The sequence below is a fragment of the Pristiophorus japonicus genome, chromosome 16 (assembly GCF_044704955.1).
Source record: "Pristiophorus japonicus isolate sPriJap1 chromosome 16, sPriJap1.hap1, whole genome shotgun sequence".
NCBI lineage: Eukaryota > Metazoa > Chordata > Chondrichthyes > Pristiophoridae > Pristiophorus > Pristiophorus japonicus.
This window is the reverse complement of record NC_091992.1, coordinates 109,149,207-109,168,943: the sequence shown is the minus strand read 5'-3', so window position 1 is coordinate 109,168,943 and position 19,737 is coordinate 109,149,207. Positions and strand designations below refer to the sequence as shown.

Below are 19,737 nucleotides of genomic sequence, written 5' to 3'. Positions count from 1 at the left end.
CCCAGTAGTACTGCAGTTAGTGAAGCGGCAAGTACTGTGCGAAACTGCTGCAAAAAATGACATTTACTTCTGCCTTGTTAGTATTTTATCTCCGCGTACAAATTGCAAAAAAACAGGAAAGAATATAATGTTCTCATTAAATGTGTACGTCAGGTTCACAGAATTATACTATGTCGCAACATTGAGCTCAAGTCAGCCCTCGTATTAATCTTGTTATTTCTTGTTACTATCATCTTCTGACACAAGTCGAAAATGGGCCCGGATTTTGCTTTCAGCGCAAAGGACCGGCTTTCACCATTCACCTCGCCCACAGACTTTTCATGGGCTTGTCAGTGGAGATTTCCACTAATGCGGCGTCTTTTCCAGGGTAGCGTCCTCGACAGATCTGTGATGTCTGTTAACAGAACAAGCGACAGTGAGGCTCTTCATCCATTCATATTGAAGATTCCTCACTGAGACATGCAGACTCCAACCCAGGAAGTATAAAGCAGGAAATATAAATTAGATTTAAACAAGGTAGAGGAAGTGAAATAAAGATTGGGAAATGCAGATGGGATTAAGGGAGAGAGATAAGAGACAAACAGAAAAAGTTTTTAAAATGTTTTTTTAATTTAAAAAAAGATCTGCAATGTTAAATTTCTTCGGGAATGAATCTCCACAATTGTAAAATTATATTTTCAGGCCCAGAGAGGTTGTTCAGTAATCACACCATTAAAAACTCACTCACTCCTAAATGCATAGGCCTTGATCTTTTCAGCCATCATTAATATGGAACTGGTGGGTAAGTACCCTATATTCACACCAAGACAGTGATTTCAGTGCCGAGTCTATCGGCGAGGACTGCAACAATGCACCCTGTAGAGGAGCAAGGTATCTCTGACAGCAACTTCCGAATTTCCACATGTGCAGACCCCAGAAGTTGCTGTCAGATTTACCCTGTAATAACGGCGAGTGCTGATAGCCTCTCTCTTATTATTATTATGGTGAACTCCGGGCCCATATGTTGAAAGAAAGAAAGAGTTGAATTTATATAGCGCCTTTCACCATCACCAGACATCTCAAGTACTTTACAGCCAATGAAGTACTTTTGGAGTGTAGTCACTGTTGTAATGTGGGAAACATTTCATGTTATTGAAAAGTTTAAAGTATTGAAGTTCCCTATTCACCTCAGCTCAGTGGATAAAACATTTATAAACATGAAGTACTTAGCTTCATTTAGTCGTCATTCTGTTTCAACAAATTTCAGCTCTTTACTGTAGAATTTTAGGAATACATGATCAGTTATAACTTCTATATTTTAAATTAGAAAAAAGAAGCATCAACTCACACTGACCTAAAATAAGACTAATTAAGACCTGCAGGAAGTGCTGTTCACATGAAGGTTTTTTATCCTTTTGATGCAGTTACTTGTATTCCCCCAATAGTACAAAATACTAACTCTTGTATCTATCTAGATAAATATCTCTGATTGATAGATATCCCAAATTGTAGAAAATGTGAGCAATTATCTAAGCAGCAGTTTCTTTTACCTGATGGTATACAACTGCTGGTAACTGCCGAGAGAGAAATTTACACTGTCGTTTTGGTTTGGGGATATTGGCTACAGAAATAGAACAGTAGCCCTATCCTATATTCCTTTTATTTTCTTGGCTAATTTTCTCCACATTTTGTTTGCCACTGAAATATTAACATCAATGGTCTTTTATATTTAACAACTTTTTTACTGGTTGAGTTCTTTTATTTTAAAAGAAAGTGTCGGACATTACAAAGTGAGACTTGTTGCTGCCAGTTACTCACAGATTAGTTTAAACTATTGATGTACCTCGCCTATGTCTAGAGGATTCAAGCATTGCTTACATCTGGAATTTAAACCCAAGAACAACAAAAGGTTTGGAAACATGCCATGCAACTTTATCTCTGCTGGAAAGCCCTTAATGATTTTAATTTAGTTGAATGTAATCTGTAATATCTCTCGCACGCTCACTCTCTCAAAGGTTTTGCTCCTCGACGAACCAACTGCTGGGATGGACCCTTGTTCTCGGCAGCAAGTGTGGACTTTGTTGAAAAAGAGGAAAGCAGGAAGGGTGATACTACTGACCACTCACTTTATAGATGAAGCTGATATTCTGGCAGGTTAGTGCTGATCATGGGATTTGGTTGAAGACTAGCTCATTCGTTAAATGATAATATGCTTGAGTTTGCCTGTTTTGCAAAAAGAAAACCCTGGTTATTCAAAATTGAATTTTCTCTCCACATCTGTTTGTGGCGCTGATGAAAGAGACCAAATGAGCCAAAAATTGGGGTCGGAGACTTCCCACGGGCGGATGCCTCTGACCAAAATTTTTTTAAATGAAAGTACTCTGTGGTCCCGGAGGAACGAACACTTGTGCTCCCAGGCCGAGATGCGCAGCCCAGCGCAGAGGTCCAAGTATTCCAGGAATACATGCGCGTCCTGGGATCAAGTGGGCCTGGACCACCAATCACAATGTAGTATTCTCATTCATCATAATGGGAGCTTCGAGCAAAATACAAAAGACTTGCATCTATACAGTGTCTTTCATGACCACCGGATTTCTCAAAGCACTTTACAGCCAATGAAGTACTCTTGGAGAGTCACTGTTGTAATGAGATTGAGAATACCCCTAAAATCAAATAAAACACACACCATAAATTTAAAAAAAACACTTCACTTTTAATTTAAAAAAATGTTTTTAATAGTGTTTTTAAAAAAAAAACTTGGCTTCATAAGACAGGGTTTTTAATATAAAAATAAGAAATAACATTTATTTTTTTCTATCAAAACTCATGCTGGTAAAAGCAGGCCGTGCGTTTTTACTAGGCGTGTAAGGGTTTGAAGGACATTCGCTGCGCTAGAGTTGGGCAAACAGCCCAAATCTCCGCCCGCGAAGGCCCTTCACCAGGGGATGGTGCGATCTGTCAAAAGACATTTTGACGGATCGCAAGTGCCGGGTGTAGACGCATTCGCTTCAAGCGCCCCAACCCGGAACTTGCTGGGCCTCTTTGGGCCATGTGCACATCGTAATCGGAGAGGCCGCAATTTCAGAGCCATTCAGTTTCAAATTCTTTTTTACTTTAAATAAATATACAAATTATTGAGAAACGGCTTAGTAATGCAATGCAATCATAAACTGTAGCATTTTGCTTTATCTCGTGCCAAAATAATGTGTGCATTGATAAAACTCAGCAATATAGCTCACTGCTGGTTTTTGTTTAAATACTCATTTACTGCTAACTCTAGGATGACTCAATTTGATTTCATGTTCCATCATATAAATGCAAAGATTTGAAAAACAGCAAACAAGTCCTGATTTTTGGGCATTACGATTGACATGAGACTTACTTGTACTGTCTAATTGATGGAATTGATTTATTGTGTGTATTTGTTTGTCTTGGAGTAGATCGTAAAGCTGTCATCTCACAAGGGCAGCTCAAATGCGTTGGCTCCTCACTGTTCCTGAAAGCAAAATTTGGTGTTGGTTACAACCTCCGGTAAAGTATTACATATGCATTTTGGGTGAGATCTTAGAGAGTTAAAACTATGTGGCTGCGAAATTCGAAGCAGAACAGTCCTAATTTTTCCAACCTCTCCTCTCATAACTGAAGTCCCTCATCCCTGGTAACATCCTGGTAAACCACCTCTGTACCCTTTCTAAGACCTTTATATCTTTCCTGAAGTGTGGTGCCCTGCCTTGAATTGTCCACAATACTTCAGCTGAGACCTAACGAATGATTTATAAAGTTCATCAATGAAAATTGTGCCCAATTAAACAGCGTTATTAAGCTTTCATCCAACAAATAACATCAGAACATAAGAACATAAGAATTAAGAACAGGAGTAGGCCATCTAGCCCCTCGAGCCTGCTCCGCCATTCAAGAAGATCATGGCTGATCTGCCCGTGGACTCGGCTCCACTTACCCGCCCGCTCCCTGTAACCCTTAATTCCCTTATTGGTTAAAAATCTATCTATCTGTGACTTGAATACATTCAATGAGCTAGCCTCAACTGCTTCCTTGGGCAGAGAATTCCACAGATTCACAACCCTCTGGGAGAAGAAATTCCTTCTCAACTCGGTTTTAAATTGGCTCCTCCGTATTTTGAGGCTGTGCCCCCTAGTTCTAGTCTCCCCGACCAATGGAAACAACCTCTCTGCCTCAATCTTGTCTATCCCCTTCATTATTTTAAATGTTTCTATAAGATCACCCCTCATCCTTCTGAACTCCAACGAGTAAAGACCCAGTCTACTCAATCTATCATCATAAGGTAATCCCCTCATCTCCTGAATCAGCCTAGTGAATCGTCTCTGTACCCCCTCCGAAGCTAGTATATCCTTCCTTAAGTAAGGTGACCAAAACTGCACGCAGTACTCCAGGTGCGGCCTTACCAATACCCTATACAATTGCAGAAGGACCTCCCTGCTTTTGTACTCCATCTCTCTCGCAATGAAGGCCAACATTCCATTCGCCTTCCTGATTACCTGCTGCACCTGCAAACTAACTTTTTGGGATTCATGCACAAAGACCCCCAGGTCCCTCTGCACCGCAGCGTGTTGTAATTTCTCCCCATTCAAATAATATTCCCTTTTACTGTTTTTTTTTTACCCAAGGTGGATGACCTCACATTTTCCGACATTGTATTCCATCTGCCAAACCTTAGCCCATTCGCTTAACCTATCTAAATCTCTTTGCAGCCTCTCTCTGTCCTCTACACAACCTGCTTTCCCACTAATCTTTGTGTCATCTGAAAATTTTGTTACACTACACTCTGTCCCCTCTTCCAGGTCATCTATGTATATTGTAAACAGTTGTGGTCCCAGCACCGATCCCTGTGACACACCACTAACCACCGATTTCCAACCCAAAAAGGACCCATTTATCCCGACTCTCTGCTTTCTGTTAGCCAGCCAATTCTCTATCCATGCTAATACATTTCCTCTGACTCCGCGTACCTTTATCTTCTGCAGTAACCTTTTGTGTGGCACCTTATCGAATGCCTTTTGAAAATCTAAAATACACCACATCCATCGGTACACCTCTATCCACCATGCTCGTTATATCCTCAAAGAATTCCAGTAAAGTAGTTAAACATGATTTCCCCTTCATGAATCCATGCTGCGTCTGCTTGATTGCATTATTCCTATCTAGATGTCCCGCTATTTCTTCCTTAATAGTTTCAAGCATTTTCCCCACTACAGATGTTAAACTAACCGGCCTATAGTTACCTGCCTTTTGTCTGCCCCCTTTTTTAAACAGAGGCGTTACATTAGCTGCTTTCCAATCCGCTGGTACCTCCCCAGAGTCCAGAGAATTTTGGTAGATTATAACGAAAAACTTTTATTCCAACAAGTGGCATGTGAACGTTTTGGGGGTCCTTGATTCGGCATTTTGCTCACTGCAGCATGTTCAAATTATTTTTATAGGAAATTTTGGCATGAGTTTACAACATGAAGATTGAGGAACGAAATAATGTCATTTATGGCGTACATCGTCAATCATGCGGTTTTAGGACATTCTAGGCCATTTAGTCAATGTATCTCCATCTGCATGCTGTACAGGGTTATATCATCATTTATTTTTGATTTTGAACAGAATGTCTGTGAATGAGTCCTGCTATTCTGACAAAGTGACATCATTGGTCAAGTCCCACATACCAAATGCTGAGTTTTTGCAGCTGCATGATCTGGAGCTGGCATATACTTTACCTCTTCAGGATGTTAACAAATTTGCAGGTATTCAATTTCTTAAATCTGGTATCTTAGCAAGTAGTTTTATTAGTTATAGTAGCACAAAGAGCATGTAGGTGCTGCTGTTGCTGAGAAAAATGGAATTCTTCCAACAGTGGGTTGATACCTCTTCTCACTCTGAACCTTCCTGCCTATGATTTTGTACTGTTGTTTATGGCAAAACCGCTCATTGTTAACATTCTCCCTTTTGAAGGTCTCTTTGAAGATTTGGACAGCCGTACCAATCTCAAGATTGACAGCTATGGGGTTTCCATGACATCTTTGGAAGAGGTTTTCCTGAAATTGGAGGCAGAATCAGAAATAGATCAAGCAGGCAAGTAATACCTTGCAATAGATTAAAGGAGCGCTGTCTGACCATAGTTTCATTTGCAAAGATCTTCTTTTCAACGCTCTGTGCCAACACGTAGACATTTCTTCCATTCATTCTACTTCAGCTGACATTAAGCAACTAGTAAATGCAAGAGACTATTTGTTACCTTATTATTTGAATTTTTCTGTGTTCTTTCAGATTACAGTGTTTTTACCAGGGACCCAGCACCAGATGTGATCGCAAATGAAGAAGATGTTTGCATTGACTGCATTGATCACCAACTCCTGACTTTTCCAGACACTAACTCCGCAGTGCTGACTGGCAGTGCTCTGTGGCAACAGCAGTTCCGCACCATAGTGTGGTTGCGCTTTATGAATTTCAGTCGAGAACGCAGTACACTTCTTTATATGCAAGTATAATGGGATAATCAAGGCAACAAAAAGCTGTTGGTCATTGTTGTTCTCATCATCGTCATCTTGTGTCTCTTTTTTGCATCCAACCTACACTTCAACCACATGGGAGTATTTACATTTGCATCAATTTATATGGGCTGTTGGGTCCATGTATGTTGCTGAATGTTAGCATTGGAATAGGATTGAAGAACAACAACTAGTGTAATATTAGTTCTTAACTTCTCTTCAATGCATATCAATTTAAGGGAACTAAATATTTTAGTAAAGGTGGGAGAAAACTCAGGAAAACATAATCTGAGCTTTTAAATCGTGATGGGCAATTGGATCGAATGTGGAAAGTTCTACATGTTGAAACGGGAACAAAGAATTGAGGTATATGGCCCATATCCAAAGTTGAGGTTTTCAACTAAACGGAACTGAATGAATAACTAGACACTGAGCTAAATTGTCCAGTAGCCTTTTCGCTCTGTGATTGACTTGAAACATTCCGTCAAGATATAGGCAGCATTCTAATTTATTAGGGGTAGAGGCATAGTAGCTTAACACTAAAGAAATTGGAAAATAAAATTAGTGTCAGTAGGTCTGTACATAGATCTAAATAACAGGCTATGCTAGAAGATTTGAAGATTGTTGTACTATTCCTACCTCCTGCTATGTCTATAGTTCAGTTTTTTAGGTGTGGCCTTCACTTCATCTGTTTCTACACATTCTGATGAGGTCTGTGCACAAACACTTCAGTTGAATGTAAATTTGACTTGCTTCCAACATAGCTAGATATGCACATAATTAACGACCTGGAGTCTGCATCCCCATGCTGTCTTTGTTCTGTATGATTAATTGGGGTCTGTTCAAATTCATCAATCCAATTTTATCTGATCTCTTGCGATCACTTTTTCTTGTATCTGTTCTATCCTTTGGGGAGAGAGGGAGGGAGAGTTGTTTCCACACATTGACTGACCCTGTTTTCTTTTTACCTATATTGATTTGTTCACATTCACTGATACTGTACTAATATCAGCAACTGTGGTCTTGCAAATAAAACTTCCCCAGCGCCTCATTCTAATCTCTAGTTTTTAGCTTTGAATGTCCTGTCTCCAGTCTGGCTATTGCGGTTTGCGTAGAGTTAAAACTGTATTGTATTCTTCACTGTCCTAAACTTTCTAGGTTTTAGAAAAATATGTGACTTTATTTCTCAAGCTTATTGTTGAATGGAAATTTGCCTTTTAGAATAATTTCTGAAACGTTTCAATGAAACTGTTTTAGATTTGACCTTATTTACTTGTTATGGAAGCACTGGAATAACATTTTTCAAAACTTTTGCAGCATTTACATTATCGGCATTTTGATATCCATCGTGGTCATGATGGCTTTATTAAATGGTACACTTAGTAGAAAGGATACTGCAGTGAAACTATCCCCTGAATTAATTCTACTCCACCAAGACCAAAAGCAACACAAATATACCACAAGTCTCCTTCTGAAAAACTCTACAGGTGAGACATAAGTGGAAATAAAATCCATTGCGGAAAGCCTCCAGTAACCAAATAATTAATTGAACTGATCCTCAAACAAAAAATGTCTGAACTATTCATAGCTTGCCCTTTCACGTCATTGTAAGTAGACTTTTTCTTCATTTGTTAGTTCCATGTATTATTAACTGGCCTAGTAATGCAGCAGAACTACAATTTATTTCAAGACCATTATATCCAGATTTCTTTGCTTAACTTGTTCCTATGCTGTTTAGTTCCACTTTTCTTCTATCGTAGAGACCGTTCTGGCATCTCGTGCTTTGAATTTATATACATTAATAGCTATGTCTTTAAAAAGCAAGAGTCAAAAGAAACAATAGAAGTTCCCAGATGGAAATCCCAACAAGCTCCAGATATAATAGAGAAAATTCTGGCAAAAATGCTAGATTTTAACTTTAAAAAGTGAACTCTGAAGTAACAGGTATACATTTGATCAATATGCAACACCAAAGAAACAATCATGTGAAACTTATTTAAGATTTCATATTGACGTGTCACCTCTAAATATGTGTCCGTGTATTTGAGCATGATTGAGAAGAAACTATTGTTCATGTGCTTTGTTTTTATTTCATATCAGGTGGTAGTATTGATAAACTTATCCATGCTTTGGAAGCTCAGAAAGTGAAAGTGGAATTGTTCAATGAAAGCGAGTTCACGGATGTCGCTCCACACAATGCAGCACTAAATGTATCGCTGTCAGAAGAGGTACTAGACTTGAACATAACCTTTGTGAATGATTCTGGATGTATTTGTATCATCATTTACTTGTATTTAAAATAAATGTTGCTGGAAGATATTTTATGCTTGTTCATTTTGATACTTGTGCCTCCCCATTTTCTGCAGGTTTTTTTTTATCACTACGTATTGTTCAACCAGAAAGGGCCACAGTTAATTATGCACGGCATTTGTTTTGAAGTGAAACACAGCTGATATCGGTCATTTTAAAATAAAAAAAGAATCTCCCTACTCTCCTTCCAATCTGGAAAGATCACTCAATTCCATGACACGCCACCTAGTGATATTATTTATGAAGTGTGCCTGATTGAGGCAAGTGAATGTTAGGGATGAGCTCCCCAAGGATTTGAGTTTAGGGCATTCTGGAAATAAAGCACTCAATTGCTTGTCTCTTAATTATCAGTTGTACTTTTATTTGGCCTGTGGACATTGTGTACAAGATTTAAAAAAAGATCAAAACCAGCATTTCGTCCTAGCACAAATTTTGCTTTTAAAAGTAAATTTTATATTTACAACTTTGTCTGCAAAATGTTACATCTAACTAGTAAGATGATAAGTATTACAAATGAGACTTACTGAGTGTGAATATCGAAGAGCAAATTCAATAGCTGTTTTGTTCTTGTATGGACTAAACATATTGGCAACATGATGCCAATCTCCAGTTACCTGAATTATATATATCCTTTTTACTTGTTTCCATTTTCCTATCATATTAAAAGTGAATTTTCAGTGTAGGTTAGTATTTGTCCCTAGATGAGTCCCATGTATTTATTTTATTTTATGACCAGAACTGCTTCTCCATGATGGCATGTTTCACCTCCAATTCAGCTGCTAAACATGATGTTACATAGACCAACATGATTCCTTTGGAGAGTGCATCTGCTTCTGATATTTTCTGGTTGTATGATTGATCGATTCAGAGGCGTTGCGTATTTTTTTTGTCTAACTCTGTTGAGATGATTTACTAGATGATCTATTGGTGTGCCACAGTGCAGCAATTTGGGTGGGACCTGGGTTCACCCTCTTATCCGCTCATAGCTGATTCTGATTGTGATTTTAGCTAAGCTATTTGGTAAAGTGCTTCTCCAGCAAGAGGAAGGGAAGGGAAATAGAGGGAGCACCAGTCTGTTTTTGAACTGGACAGTCCAATATTGGGGTGGCTGTCTGGTAAAAATTGAGATGTACAGTTTTCACTTGTTGTATTTAAAAATGTGTGAGCAGTCTGGTTTCATGGATGTGGGCAACCTATATTTTTTTTTTAAAAAGTTATGCTCTTGTCTGGTTTTGAACCGAGGACCTAATTCTATTTTCAAATGGGTGTAATGCATTGACAAGTTACTTCCATCTTCCAAACAAGCTTGTATGCAACCTGTTTTTTTTTCAATGGGGGAGATGGGGTAATGTTTGCATTGTAAATATTTTTCTTGAAGAATTTATCCTACTAATGTAAAGTTAAAATTGCATGAAGAATGTGACAGAGAAACTTTTACAGAATAACGTTTTCATTACCATCTCTTTCTGTCTCCTGTGCCCTTGTTCAGAAACAGTATATGTTCACAGCAGTGTTCAATAGCACAATGATTCACTCGCTGCCAGTACTGATCAACTTAATCAGTAACGCCCTCCTCATTAGCGTAAATGGATCTGGAGGGATTCAAGCCTGGAGCAAACCATTCCACTTAGTAAGTTAAATGCTGAATAGATCTAGTGTGAGGCTGATTGGAGAAGTATTTGATTTTACTTTGGTTTGTTTTACATGTTGTCTTTCTGACTAATTATGACTGGTTGCTAATCATGCGGTTTCAGTTCGCTGCTGTCGGCTGCCTGTTGTCTATTTAAAACATAAGTTACAAATTTTTTTTAAGTGTACCTATGCTTTGCACACCATTGAATTGTAGTTGCAAAAGAAACTGAATTGTTTTCATAATTTAGAAACCACTCTTTAAATTTGATATAGTTTTCTTACATTGTGTGGGCTGCAAACAGCCTATGAAACAGTCAGTTTAAAAATATGCAAAAAATGCAAACTCACCATTATAGTGAACGCTACCTAAGACCTGATCTAGCACAATAATTAGTGATTTTGCTTTTTAAAAACTTAACATTAATCAACACTCAAAATGTTATGTGGTGATTTTCTGTCATGTGACTTGTCGACCAAAAACGTGTCTGATTCTTTCTGGCCTCTTCTCTCCTCTCCTTTTTCTTAAACTCACTCTGTTTCTCTTTCTTTTTTCCCCTCTAAGTTTCTCTTTTTTCTCGCTTTTTCAAGGGTTATGAGGAACAAGCAGGAAAGTTGAGTTGAGGTCAAGATCAGATCAGCTATGATATTGAATGGCGGAGCAGGCTCGAGGGGCCGCGTGGCCTGTGTCTGCTCCTAATTTTTATATTCTCTCTCACGCATAGGAATTTTTCTCCCTGTATGTTTCTGTTTCCCTTTCCTCCTTTTGTTTCCTTTTCTTGCCTCCCATAGAGACCTGGGGCTCAACGTGGTCTTTCAATTCAGCTAATATTCATAGAAATGATCTGGTCTCTCCTAAGAAATGAGTTGATTTCTGATTCTGGGTTGAAAGGACAGTGATTTTTGAGTTGTGATTGGTTAAAGAGATACTACAATCACTTATTTCTGCATTCTTACAGATATAAAACATTTTTTATAATACAGATTGAAGATTTTGTTTTTATTTCAGATTAACAATTGTGTAGTACGAATACAATTTGAACTAAATGCAAATATTTTTCACACCTATGCTTTAGACGATCACTGATGCTGACTTTAAGGAGAAGGTTTATATGGCTTTGGCAGTATTGGGATTGCTAGCAGCTGCATTGCCAGGATGCTATACCATGGATAATTCACGAGATCGTGAGGTAAAGATCTGATTTCATTAGTGACAAAATATATTAGTTTGGCCTAATGAGGGATCGGTTTTAGTTACAGTCTCTGATAAAATACTGTTAAATGCTGTTGGAGAACAGGAAAATTGTGGGATCTTTGAAGCTGCTGGTAAGCTTGTGCGAATTTGAATTTCTCAATGATTACTTATCCAAAGATAGCTTTCTATCTGACCATGCTCAAGTATTTGTACACTACAACATTGAGTTATTCAAGTGTGAGAGGAAGGGGGCAAACTTTTCTTTGATCATGAGCACTGATATGAGAAGCCAGATGCTGCAACAAGTGCACTTTTATTGTCGATTCAATAACAAGACTTTGATGCGTATACTTTGCTCCCAGTGTAGTGATTGCAGCCTGGCTGAAGCAGTTTCATTAATAAGGTTCAAAAGAGTATGATTTGATGTTGAAAATGTCTGTATTCTGACAGAAATCTGGCTGCATTGTTCTCTGTTGGATTGTGCTTGACCACCTGACAAGCAAGCTCAATCTATGTAAATAAAAAGGGTTGATGTTAGAATTTTGCTGCACCTATTAATGCAGTTCTTGATGACATTGAACAGCATCTTGGTCTTATCATTCACAGAAAAGTTCCAAGACTTCAGTAGAGGTATATACTCAGCAGGTCTGATTAAAATAAATAATTTAAGAATTGTTAATGAAAGGAAACAAGAGACACAATTGAAAGAAATGTTGGCGAAGGGAAGGTATATGTGGGGGATGAGTACAATCGGAATCGCTAAGGGGAAAAGAAGGGACAGCAACCTTTTATATAAAAAAAAATGACAATACTCAAGTCATTGTTCCCAGCTTAATATTGTTAGCGACCTGTTTTCAGCACCAGGTTGATGACTGCCACCTTGAATTTAATTTATGCAGACAGGTAAAATTGTAAAGCTCTGTAACTTTTCTCTATTTGCAGATTAAATCTCGCTCTCAGCTCCGACTTTCTGGTCTCTTTCCTTCTGCATACTGGTGTGGTTACGCATTGGTGGATATCCCAGTTTATTTCATCATAGTTGTAATCATGCTTGGCTGTGTGATTGCATTTAATTCCACATCTTTGCTTCATATAGGTGCTATAATTTCAATGGTAAGTAAAATCATCAATATGCTCACTAATAATTTTATCAAATATCCACTAAATTGTGCTGATGTAATAGTCTTATCAAATGTAACACACTGTTTTCTTTGTATACTGTTTATGGGGTATACACTTAAAATGAGTTCTAAAATGCACTTCAGTGAAAGGCATTTAAATGCTGTATAGGTTCAGTGTGATCATTTATGACAGCGAATTAACTTAAATTAAGCAACTTACACTGACTAGCCTAGACTCCAGTAAATAATGAGTACGTAAAATGATGCGTAACAGAAAGATGAGTTGAAAATTTGCAGCGGGGAAAGTCGATGAGACAGAACACCATTTGTACAACTATGGATCCTATAATGATTTGCGTTGATAGTGAATCAAATCGTTCAGCACAGTTGTTCGACCTCCGCAACTGGCGGGAGTGGGGGGTAGGGAGGAGGGAGGAGAAGAGAGAGAGAGAGAGATATTGCAGAGGCCGAAGCGGCGGCAAACTGTCCAGCCCTCCAGAGTGTTATGGTCGGGGGATTTTAACTCCAAGGCCTCATTTACATGCTACGACATTGACTTCTCCCCTCCCAAAGCCAACTGGCAGGAATCAAAATTGATGGGGGGCATCGGGCTGCCATCAGAGACCCATGGAAATGGTCCCCAGCAAGGTAAATAAGGATTTGAGGAGAGGGGAGGCAAGTCTGCAATCGGGGGAGGGGGGCAAGGGAGCCCGTGGCAGAGGAGGCTCACTATCCTGGTGGATCCAGGAGGAGTACTCCTGCTCATGCTGGCCCACGAGGAACCTTTCTTTGTTTATTTTAAAAAAAAACTGTTCTTAATCATTTACCTGGGTCTCCAGCATGGTTAAAATGGCATGGGTCCCAATAACCTCATTGGGTCACGGCTTTTCCATTTAACTTAGACCCCTGTTCCTCTGGGGTGGGCAGCCTTCCTGTGTCCGAGTTGAGAAATGTCAGAATGTTGGGGGTAGGAATCCCCCTGCCCCTAGCCATCTTAACACCCATCCGCAACATTCCAGAGCAGGAGTGGATTTTAAATTGGCCCTTATATGGTTGAATCTTAATGTCCTCGAAAGTGGATTAGCCCAAGTCACTCAATGGTACACATAATCAATATAGTACTCGAAGGCCCATCACCAGTTTCTCGGGGAATTGTGTTCCCTATATTCTGATTACAATTTTTTAAAATTGTAATGTTGATAGTATCCTGGAATTTTGTGAGGGTGTCGCAAAGAAATTCCATAATTCGATTTTGAAAGTTTTATCTCCTGGTTAGGCTTTTTAAGGATATTAAATATATTGTGTATAGCTCACTCTGGAGCAGATTGAATACAGTCTGAAAGAATTGGGCTTGGAGAGATGGAAGGACTGATACATAGGTTAATGATGCTAGGGCACACTAAGAGGCTATCTCTGCTTCTCTAATTTCTCTCTTGTTTTACAGATGCTGTGTCTGATTGGCTGGGCCCCAGCGATGACACTCTTCTCCTATGCTTATTCCTTCAGGTTTGATCGAATGCAGTCTTCTCGAGACTTTTTTCTGATCTGTTCAGTTATGGTAAGTTAAAGCATAAGAATTAAAACAAGACCAGTAATCAGCAATGATGTTTATTTTGCCAGTTTGTTTTAATAAAGCAAGACTTGTAAATCCTATTTTGACAGATTTAAAAATGAGTTCTGTGTTGACCTTTGGCAAATTGGACATTGAAAGAATTTTAACTATTAACGATTTTGTATTTCAGTCATATTTTCACAAAGTAGCTCTATGACTTTACATTTGTGTTTTCTTCCAGATCAATATAGCTTCGATCAGTCTAATATTCTTAGTCCGGATAATACAAAAGGAAACCGCTGCCTCCATGCTGCACTGTGCTCTGTCACTCTTTATTCCACCATATGTGATTACAGGATGCTTGTATTACACAGCCAAGGTAAGAAACTTAAAAAAAAAACTATTGGCCTCTCTCAATGTATAATATGATTATTTACTTCATATCGCATGTGTCTGTAATCTCGCCACAAAGGTATTGTGCAACCAACCGTAGGGCAAAAAATTGTGATTCGCCAAAATCATCACTTTCTGCCCTTCTGTCTGTCTATATTGTGCGGTATCTGAGAGCTGTATTTAATGGTCACTTGTTTGAAAGTTTGTATTTTAAGGTACTGATAAATGGGTAAATTATTTTGATTTCAGTTCTTCAATTTAAAAAAAAAACATGGCAGCCTCAAAATTCAGTGTTTGTAAATTGAATACCCAGGTTTTTCTGGATCACAAGGATGAGCCCAGCCTAACAGTGGGAACATATCTGGACTGGAAAAAGAACATCCTGATAACTATCATCTCAGTAAGTTTTACTTTTTAACTATTGAACTGAAATTGGCCAAATACAAATGTGCCTCTTTAAAAATTAAATAAGCTGTAAATATAGTAAGAGTATAAGAAAGAAAAATGGGAGTTCTAATTTTGAGAAATGTTGACACTTAAGTGTGACAGCTATATATATATATATAGAAGTTATTTATTTCATCTGTTTTTGGCTGGGTTACCTGTGAAAAGCAGGAGAGAAAGGGAGAGGTACAATGTGATTGGAGCAAATGTATCTCCTACATTTATACACTCCCCTTCATAAATGCAGGGGACTGTGGAGATTGAAGTCCTTCATAAAAAGTTTGGTTGAGTGATGAGATAAAGGCAGATCTGGACAATGGTTTTTAACCTTGAACTAACCTGATTGATCCAAGTCACCTTTACATAAGCATGCATTAATGTATATCTACTTGTATATCTAGCTATTTTTCTGTGTGCTGTGTTTTTACAGCTTTTTATAAAATCAATAAAATAATTCAAAAAGAAAAGAAATGGTGGTTCCACTCATTATGTAAGATATGCTTAAGAAAAACAATTTTGTTTTGTGTTTTAGCCCTATATTCAATGCATAGTTCTGCTATTTATACTGCGCCAACTGGAACAGTTTCACGGAGGAAAAGCAATTCGAGCAGATACATGCTGCAGGTTTGTCAGTTCAGTAGACTTCTTATAGTGATCATTTAAAAAAAAAAAAATTATGGCTGCATGGTTTCTTGTTTATGAGTGATATACTAGGTTAGAGGTAACTGCCTGATGTTTAACAGTATTGGAGGATGGGTGATCCTGAGCTTTGGTAGTACTGGAAGAATGATTGAGGAATTTGGCAGCAGTTGAATGGGAATCCCCTGTAGTTTGGCAGCATTTTGGAGTGGGGACCTAGAATTTAGCAGAACTGGAGAGGTTGGAATGCAGTTTGGTTAAAAGGTTATTCCTACTTTACGTCAGTAATAAGAGAATAAAAGGGCGAGGGTCTGAAGATATAGGATGGACAGTCTAGAAGCAGGGACTAGTAAGTTTCTAATAGATTTCTGCCAGTATTGAAATAATTGTTTTGGTTTCTGGAAAAACCAGAGCCATCAGTCTCGTGAAAATCTACATGTGATCAACACAGTCCAACTTGGAATCTACTCACTTTTTTGACAGGTAAAATTAATACAGAAGCATCATCATTCCTGGATACAAATGAACTTTTTTTCTTTTATTACAGAATTCTTCCCTCAAAGAGTAAGTTCAAACTAAATACAGAAGAACCTGAGAATGAGGATGATGATGTCAAAGCAGAAAGGGCAAGGGTTCGGGAGGCATTGACCTGTCAGAGCTGTGAGGAGGTAATGAGCTGTATATATCCATCAGTTTACTGGATTTTGTGATGGAATAGCAAATATTTTTAATTGCTCAGACTGCAAAATTTGTTTGTGGATTTTGAGAACTGGATAATTTTAACGTCATGGTTCAAGATGCGCTTACAAAAAATATCTTGCTATATTTGCTTAATGTTGACAAATTGTGGAAACTAATTGACAATCAGATTTGTTTGGTACAGGACATGAGTTATTAAGTTTTGTATCATAAACTTGATAACTAGGCCTAGGGTTTCCGCTTTGGGCACAATCAGCAATTCCAGTGCAAATTGCACTTTTGAGAAGTGTTTTTTTTTTTAACCTTGTGTTTCTGCTCAAACTTATCTGCATATCGCCGAACGTAAAATCTGCCATAAACCAATTCAACCGGACAGTGTTTTAGAACATTTTGTTTTTTGGATGGAATTTTTGTGGTGGGGGATGCCTTATTTGCAATTATAATAGTACATTTGACTGAAGAGAAATATGAACTAATTTTCTTTGCTTTTACTTTTGTAGAAACCAGCGATTGTGGTCAGTAACATGCGTAAAGTTTATACAGGAAAGCCACAGGTGTGCAAGTGCTTTTCAAAGAAAAAAAATAAAAATACAGTGGCAACCAAAAATGTCTCCTTTTGTGTAAGAAAAGGTAAATATACTTCATTGGGTGTGATAGATAAAACATTCAAGCATAGATGGCAGAAATCAAAGAATAAAAATTGGCCTGGGTGTTGTGCATGTCTCGGGTAGCCTTCATCCAGGCCAATTTTCTCCAGTTTTCATTCTGTGTATCTCGCATGGTCGTCACTCAATCAAACAACTCGTTTATGTATCTTTTTGTAACATAGAAGTGGTTATGGGCTGCAAACCAAAACTTCAGAACGAACATGCTCCATTTGCTTAAAGCAGCCATGGTTTTTTCTGATTGTGCCAGAATGAAGAGCAGAGTCTATTTCTGCTACCTATGCTTGTTTGAAAGTGCACAAGGATCACTCGAAACATATTCTGACAGTCTTAAACACTGGGAGCTGCAGATGACCTATTCAATGTTTTTTTTTTGCATTTCCTCTTTAATACTCCACTGACTCGAGCTGTTGTATGCAAAATGAGATGAGAATTACTGCAGTAGAAGTTGACATTGCACAAAAGGTTGCGTTTTGTAAATATTTTTTTCAGGTGAAGTTCTGGGATTACTGGGTCCAAATGGTGCTGGGAAAAGCACTACTATTTCTGTGATCACGGGAGACTTGGAACCATCAGCTGGTCAGGTATGTTTATGACTGAATAATGGAGCAATTAAAATATGTTGCAATTGCTGCAGAGATTCCTATTTTTTGTGGTCTTTAATCCTCCATATTAAAATGGATCAACATTGGAGCAAGGGCCCCACTTTTGCAGGACTAACCAATGACAATTCCTGATTGATTCCTGGGATAAGAGGGCTGTCCTATGAGGAGAGATTGAGTGGAATGGTTCTATACTCTCTGGACTTTAGAAGAATGAGAGATGATCTCAGTGAAACATTAGGTTCTGAGAGGGCTTGACAGGGTAGCTGCTGAGAAGCTGTTTTCCCTAGCTGGTGAGTCTAGAACTAGGGAGCATAGTCTCAGGATAAGAGGGTCGTCCATTTAGGACTGAGATGAGGAGGGATTTCTTCACAGAGGGTGGTGAATCTTTGGAATTCTCTACCCCAGATGGCTGTGGATGCTGAGTCTCTGAATATATTCAAGCCTGAGAGAGATTTTTGGGCTCTCGGGGAATCTAGGGATATGGGGATCGGGCGGGAGAATGGAGTTGAGGTCGAAGATTAACTGTGATCTTGTTGAGTGGTGGAATAGGCTTAAGGGGCCGTATGGCCTACTTCTGCTTCTATTTCTTACGACCAATTAAGAAAATTAATACTTGTCATAGGAATGCAAACCAGCATGGGGTTGCCCCCAAAAGCTAACCCCTTTAGGCAGCTTTTGTCAGAACATATTTTAAATTGCTTATGCCCAAGTATTTTTTGTGGAGAAATGGTCAAGGAATCCTCATGCATGTCTGTGCAGGCTGTCCTTAATTAACCCTTTCTAAGTGAGTAATTTCCCCATAGTATACCTTCTAGAATCTTGCACACTGTTACCCTGTACTGGGCTATAGCTACCCAGTTTATCCCATTCTCCCCTTTTTGAACAGAGATGTTACATTGGCAACCCTCCAGTCCTTTGGCACAACTTCCATATCCAAGGCTGTTTGAAATAGTGTCTGCTATTTTCTCTCTATTCAGTATGCTTCGATGCTATCTTATCAGAGCCTTTTCCACTTTGAGTTCTACCAACTTGGTTTTACTAATTATTTATCTATTTTTATCCTAAGTGTTGCACCTCCTTCCCTTGTATCATTTCATTCCCACCAACACTCTTTTATGAAATTCAACACAACTTAATGGGCTCAATTTTCCCCAAGCCCGTTTTCTAGCGTATTGCCAGAGTTACGCCGGGTTTTCTAGGCCAGAAATGCACCATAAATATTTTTTCAAAGTTTCCCCGATCTATAAATCGAATTTGGAGCCGCGCAGTGTGTCCAGTCGCCTCGGGGGGTGGAGCCTGCTGTCTGTGCCGAAAAATGAAGCCGCACCTTCTGCACATGCGCCGGAATTTTTTTTACATTTTTGACATCGCTCCAATGGACGCACATGTTCAGAACAGCTGGGATTTGACAACCGGGCTGTCTGTCCCTCCCCCTCCCTGGACACCAAGCCTTCTGATTGGCTGGCTGTCCCTCCCCCGGGCATCAAGCCTTCTGATTGGCTGTCATTCCCCCCCCCCCCTCCCTGGACACCAAGCCTTCTGATTGGCTGGCTGTCCCTCCCCCGGGCATCAAGCCTTCTGATTGGCTGTCATTCCCCCCCCCCTCCCCGGGCACCAAGCTTTCTGATCGGTTCTCTCTCCCTCCTCTCCTCTTTTCCCCTCCCACGGTTTGTTTTGTAGCCGAACCCCTTGCCTGTGCCAGTCCAGCTCCAGCTCCTCCACCCCCCCCCCCTCCCCAGAGTGCCTTATTGGTCCTGGTCCCTTAGCCCAGGCCAAAAGGCTTGCCAATCCGCTCCCCCGCCCAACCCTGGCCCCGAGAGCCCTCAAGGTCCCGCTCCTAGCCCAGGCCGAAATGGCTTGCTGGTCCGATCACTGCCCCTATCCCAGGCCGAATGGCCTCCTCCCTTCCAGTCCTCACACCTAACTATACTCAAGGCTTCCCCCCCACCCCCTCTCTTACCCCCCAAACCCCCTTCCACCCCCCACCTCTCTCC

The 19,737-nt window shown here is 39.4% G+C and overlaps 1 protein-coding gene across 1 annotated transcript in view; it reads left to right on the top strand.

The window, feature by feature from the left end:
• abca5 (ATP-binding cassette, sub-family A (ABC1), member 5) overlaps positions 1 to 19,737 on the top strand; it is an 86,288-nt gene that overhangs the window by 50,010 nt on the left and 16,541 nt on the right. Inside the window, exons 14-30 of the mRNA XM_070857679.1 lie at positions 1,995 to 2,133; positions 3,420 to 3,510; positions 5,608 to 5,747; positions 5,956 to 6,075; positions 6,271 to 6,481; positions 7,809 to 7,978; positions 8,592 to 8,719; positions 10,291 to 10,431; positions 11,507 to 11,620; positions 12,568 to 12,738; positions 14,191 to 14,304; positions 14,540 to 14,677; positions 15,005 to 15,091; positions 15,668 to 15,759; positions 16,322 to 16,442; positions 16,974 to 17,103; positions 17,631 to 17,722. Coding sequence (XP_070713780.1) covers positions 1,995 to 2,133; positions 3,420 to 3,510; positions 5,608 to 5,747; positions 5,956 to 6,075; positions 6,271 to 6,481; positions 7,809 to 7,978; positions 8,592 to 8,719; positions 10,291 to 10,431; positions 11,507 to 11,620; positions 12,568 to 12,738; positions 14,191 to 14,304; positions 14,540 to 14,677; positions 15,005 to 15,091; positions 15,668 to 15,759; positions 16,322 to 16,442; positions 16,974 to 17,103; positions 17,631 to 17,722 — 2,199 coding nt within the window. The remainder of the gene's footprint in view (positions 1 to 1,994; positions 2,134 to 3,419; positions 3,511 to 5,607; positions 5,748 to 5,955; positions 6,076 to 6,270; positions 6,482 to 7,808; positions 7,979 to 8,591; positions 8,720 to 10,290; positions 10,432 to 11,506; positions 11,621 to 12,567; positions 12,739 to 14,190; positions 14,305 to 14,539; positions 14,678 to 15,004; positions 15,092 to 15,667; positions 15,760 to 16,321; positions 16,443 to 16,973; positions 17,104 to 17,630; positions 17,723 to 19,737) is intronic.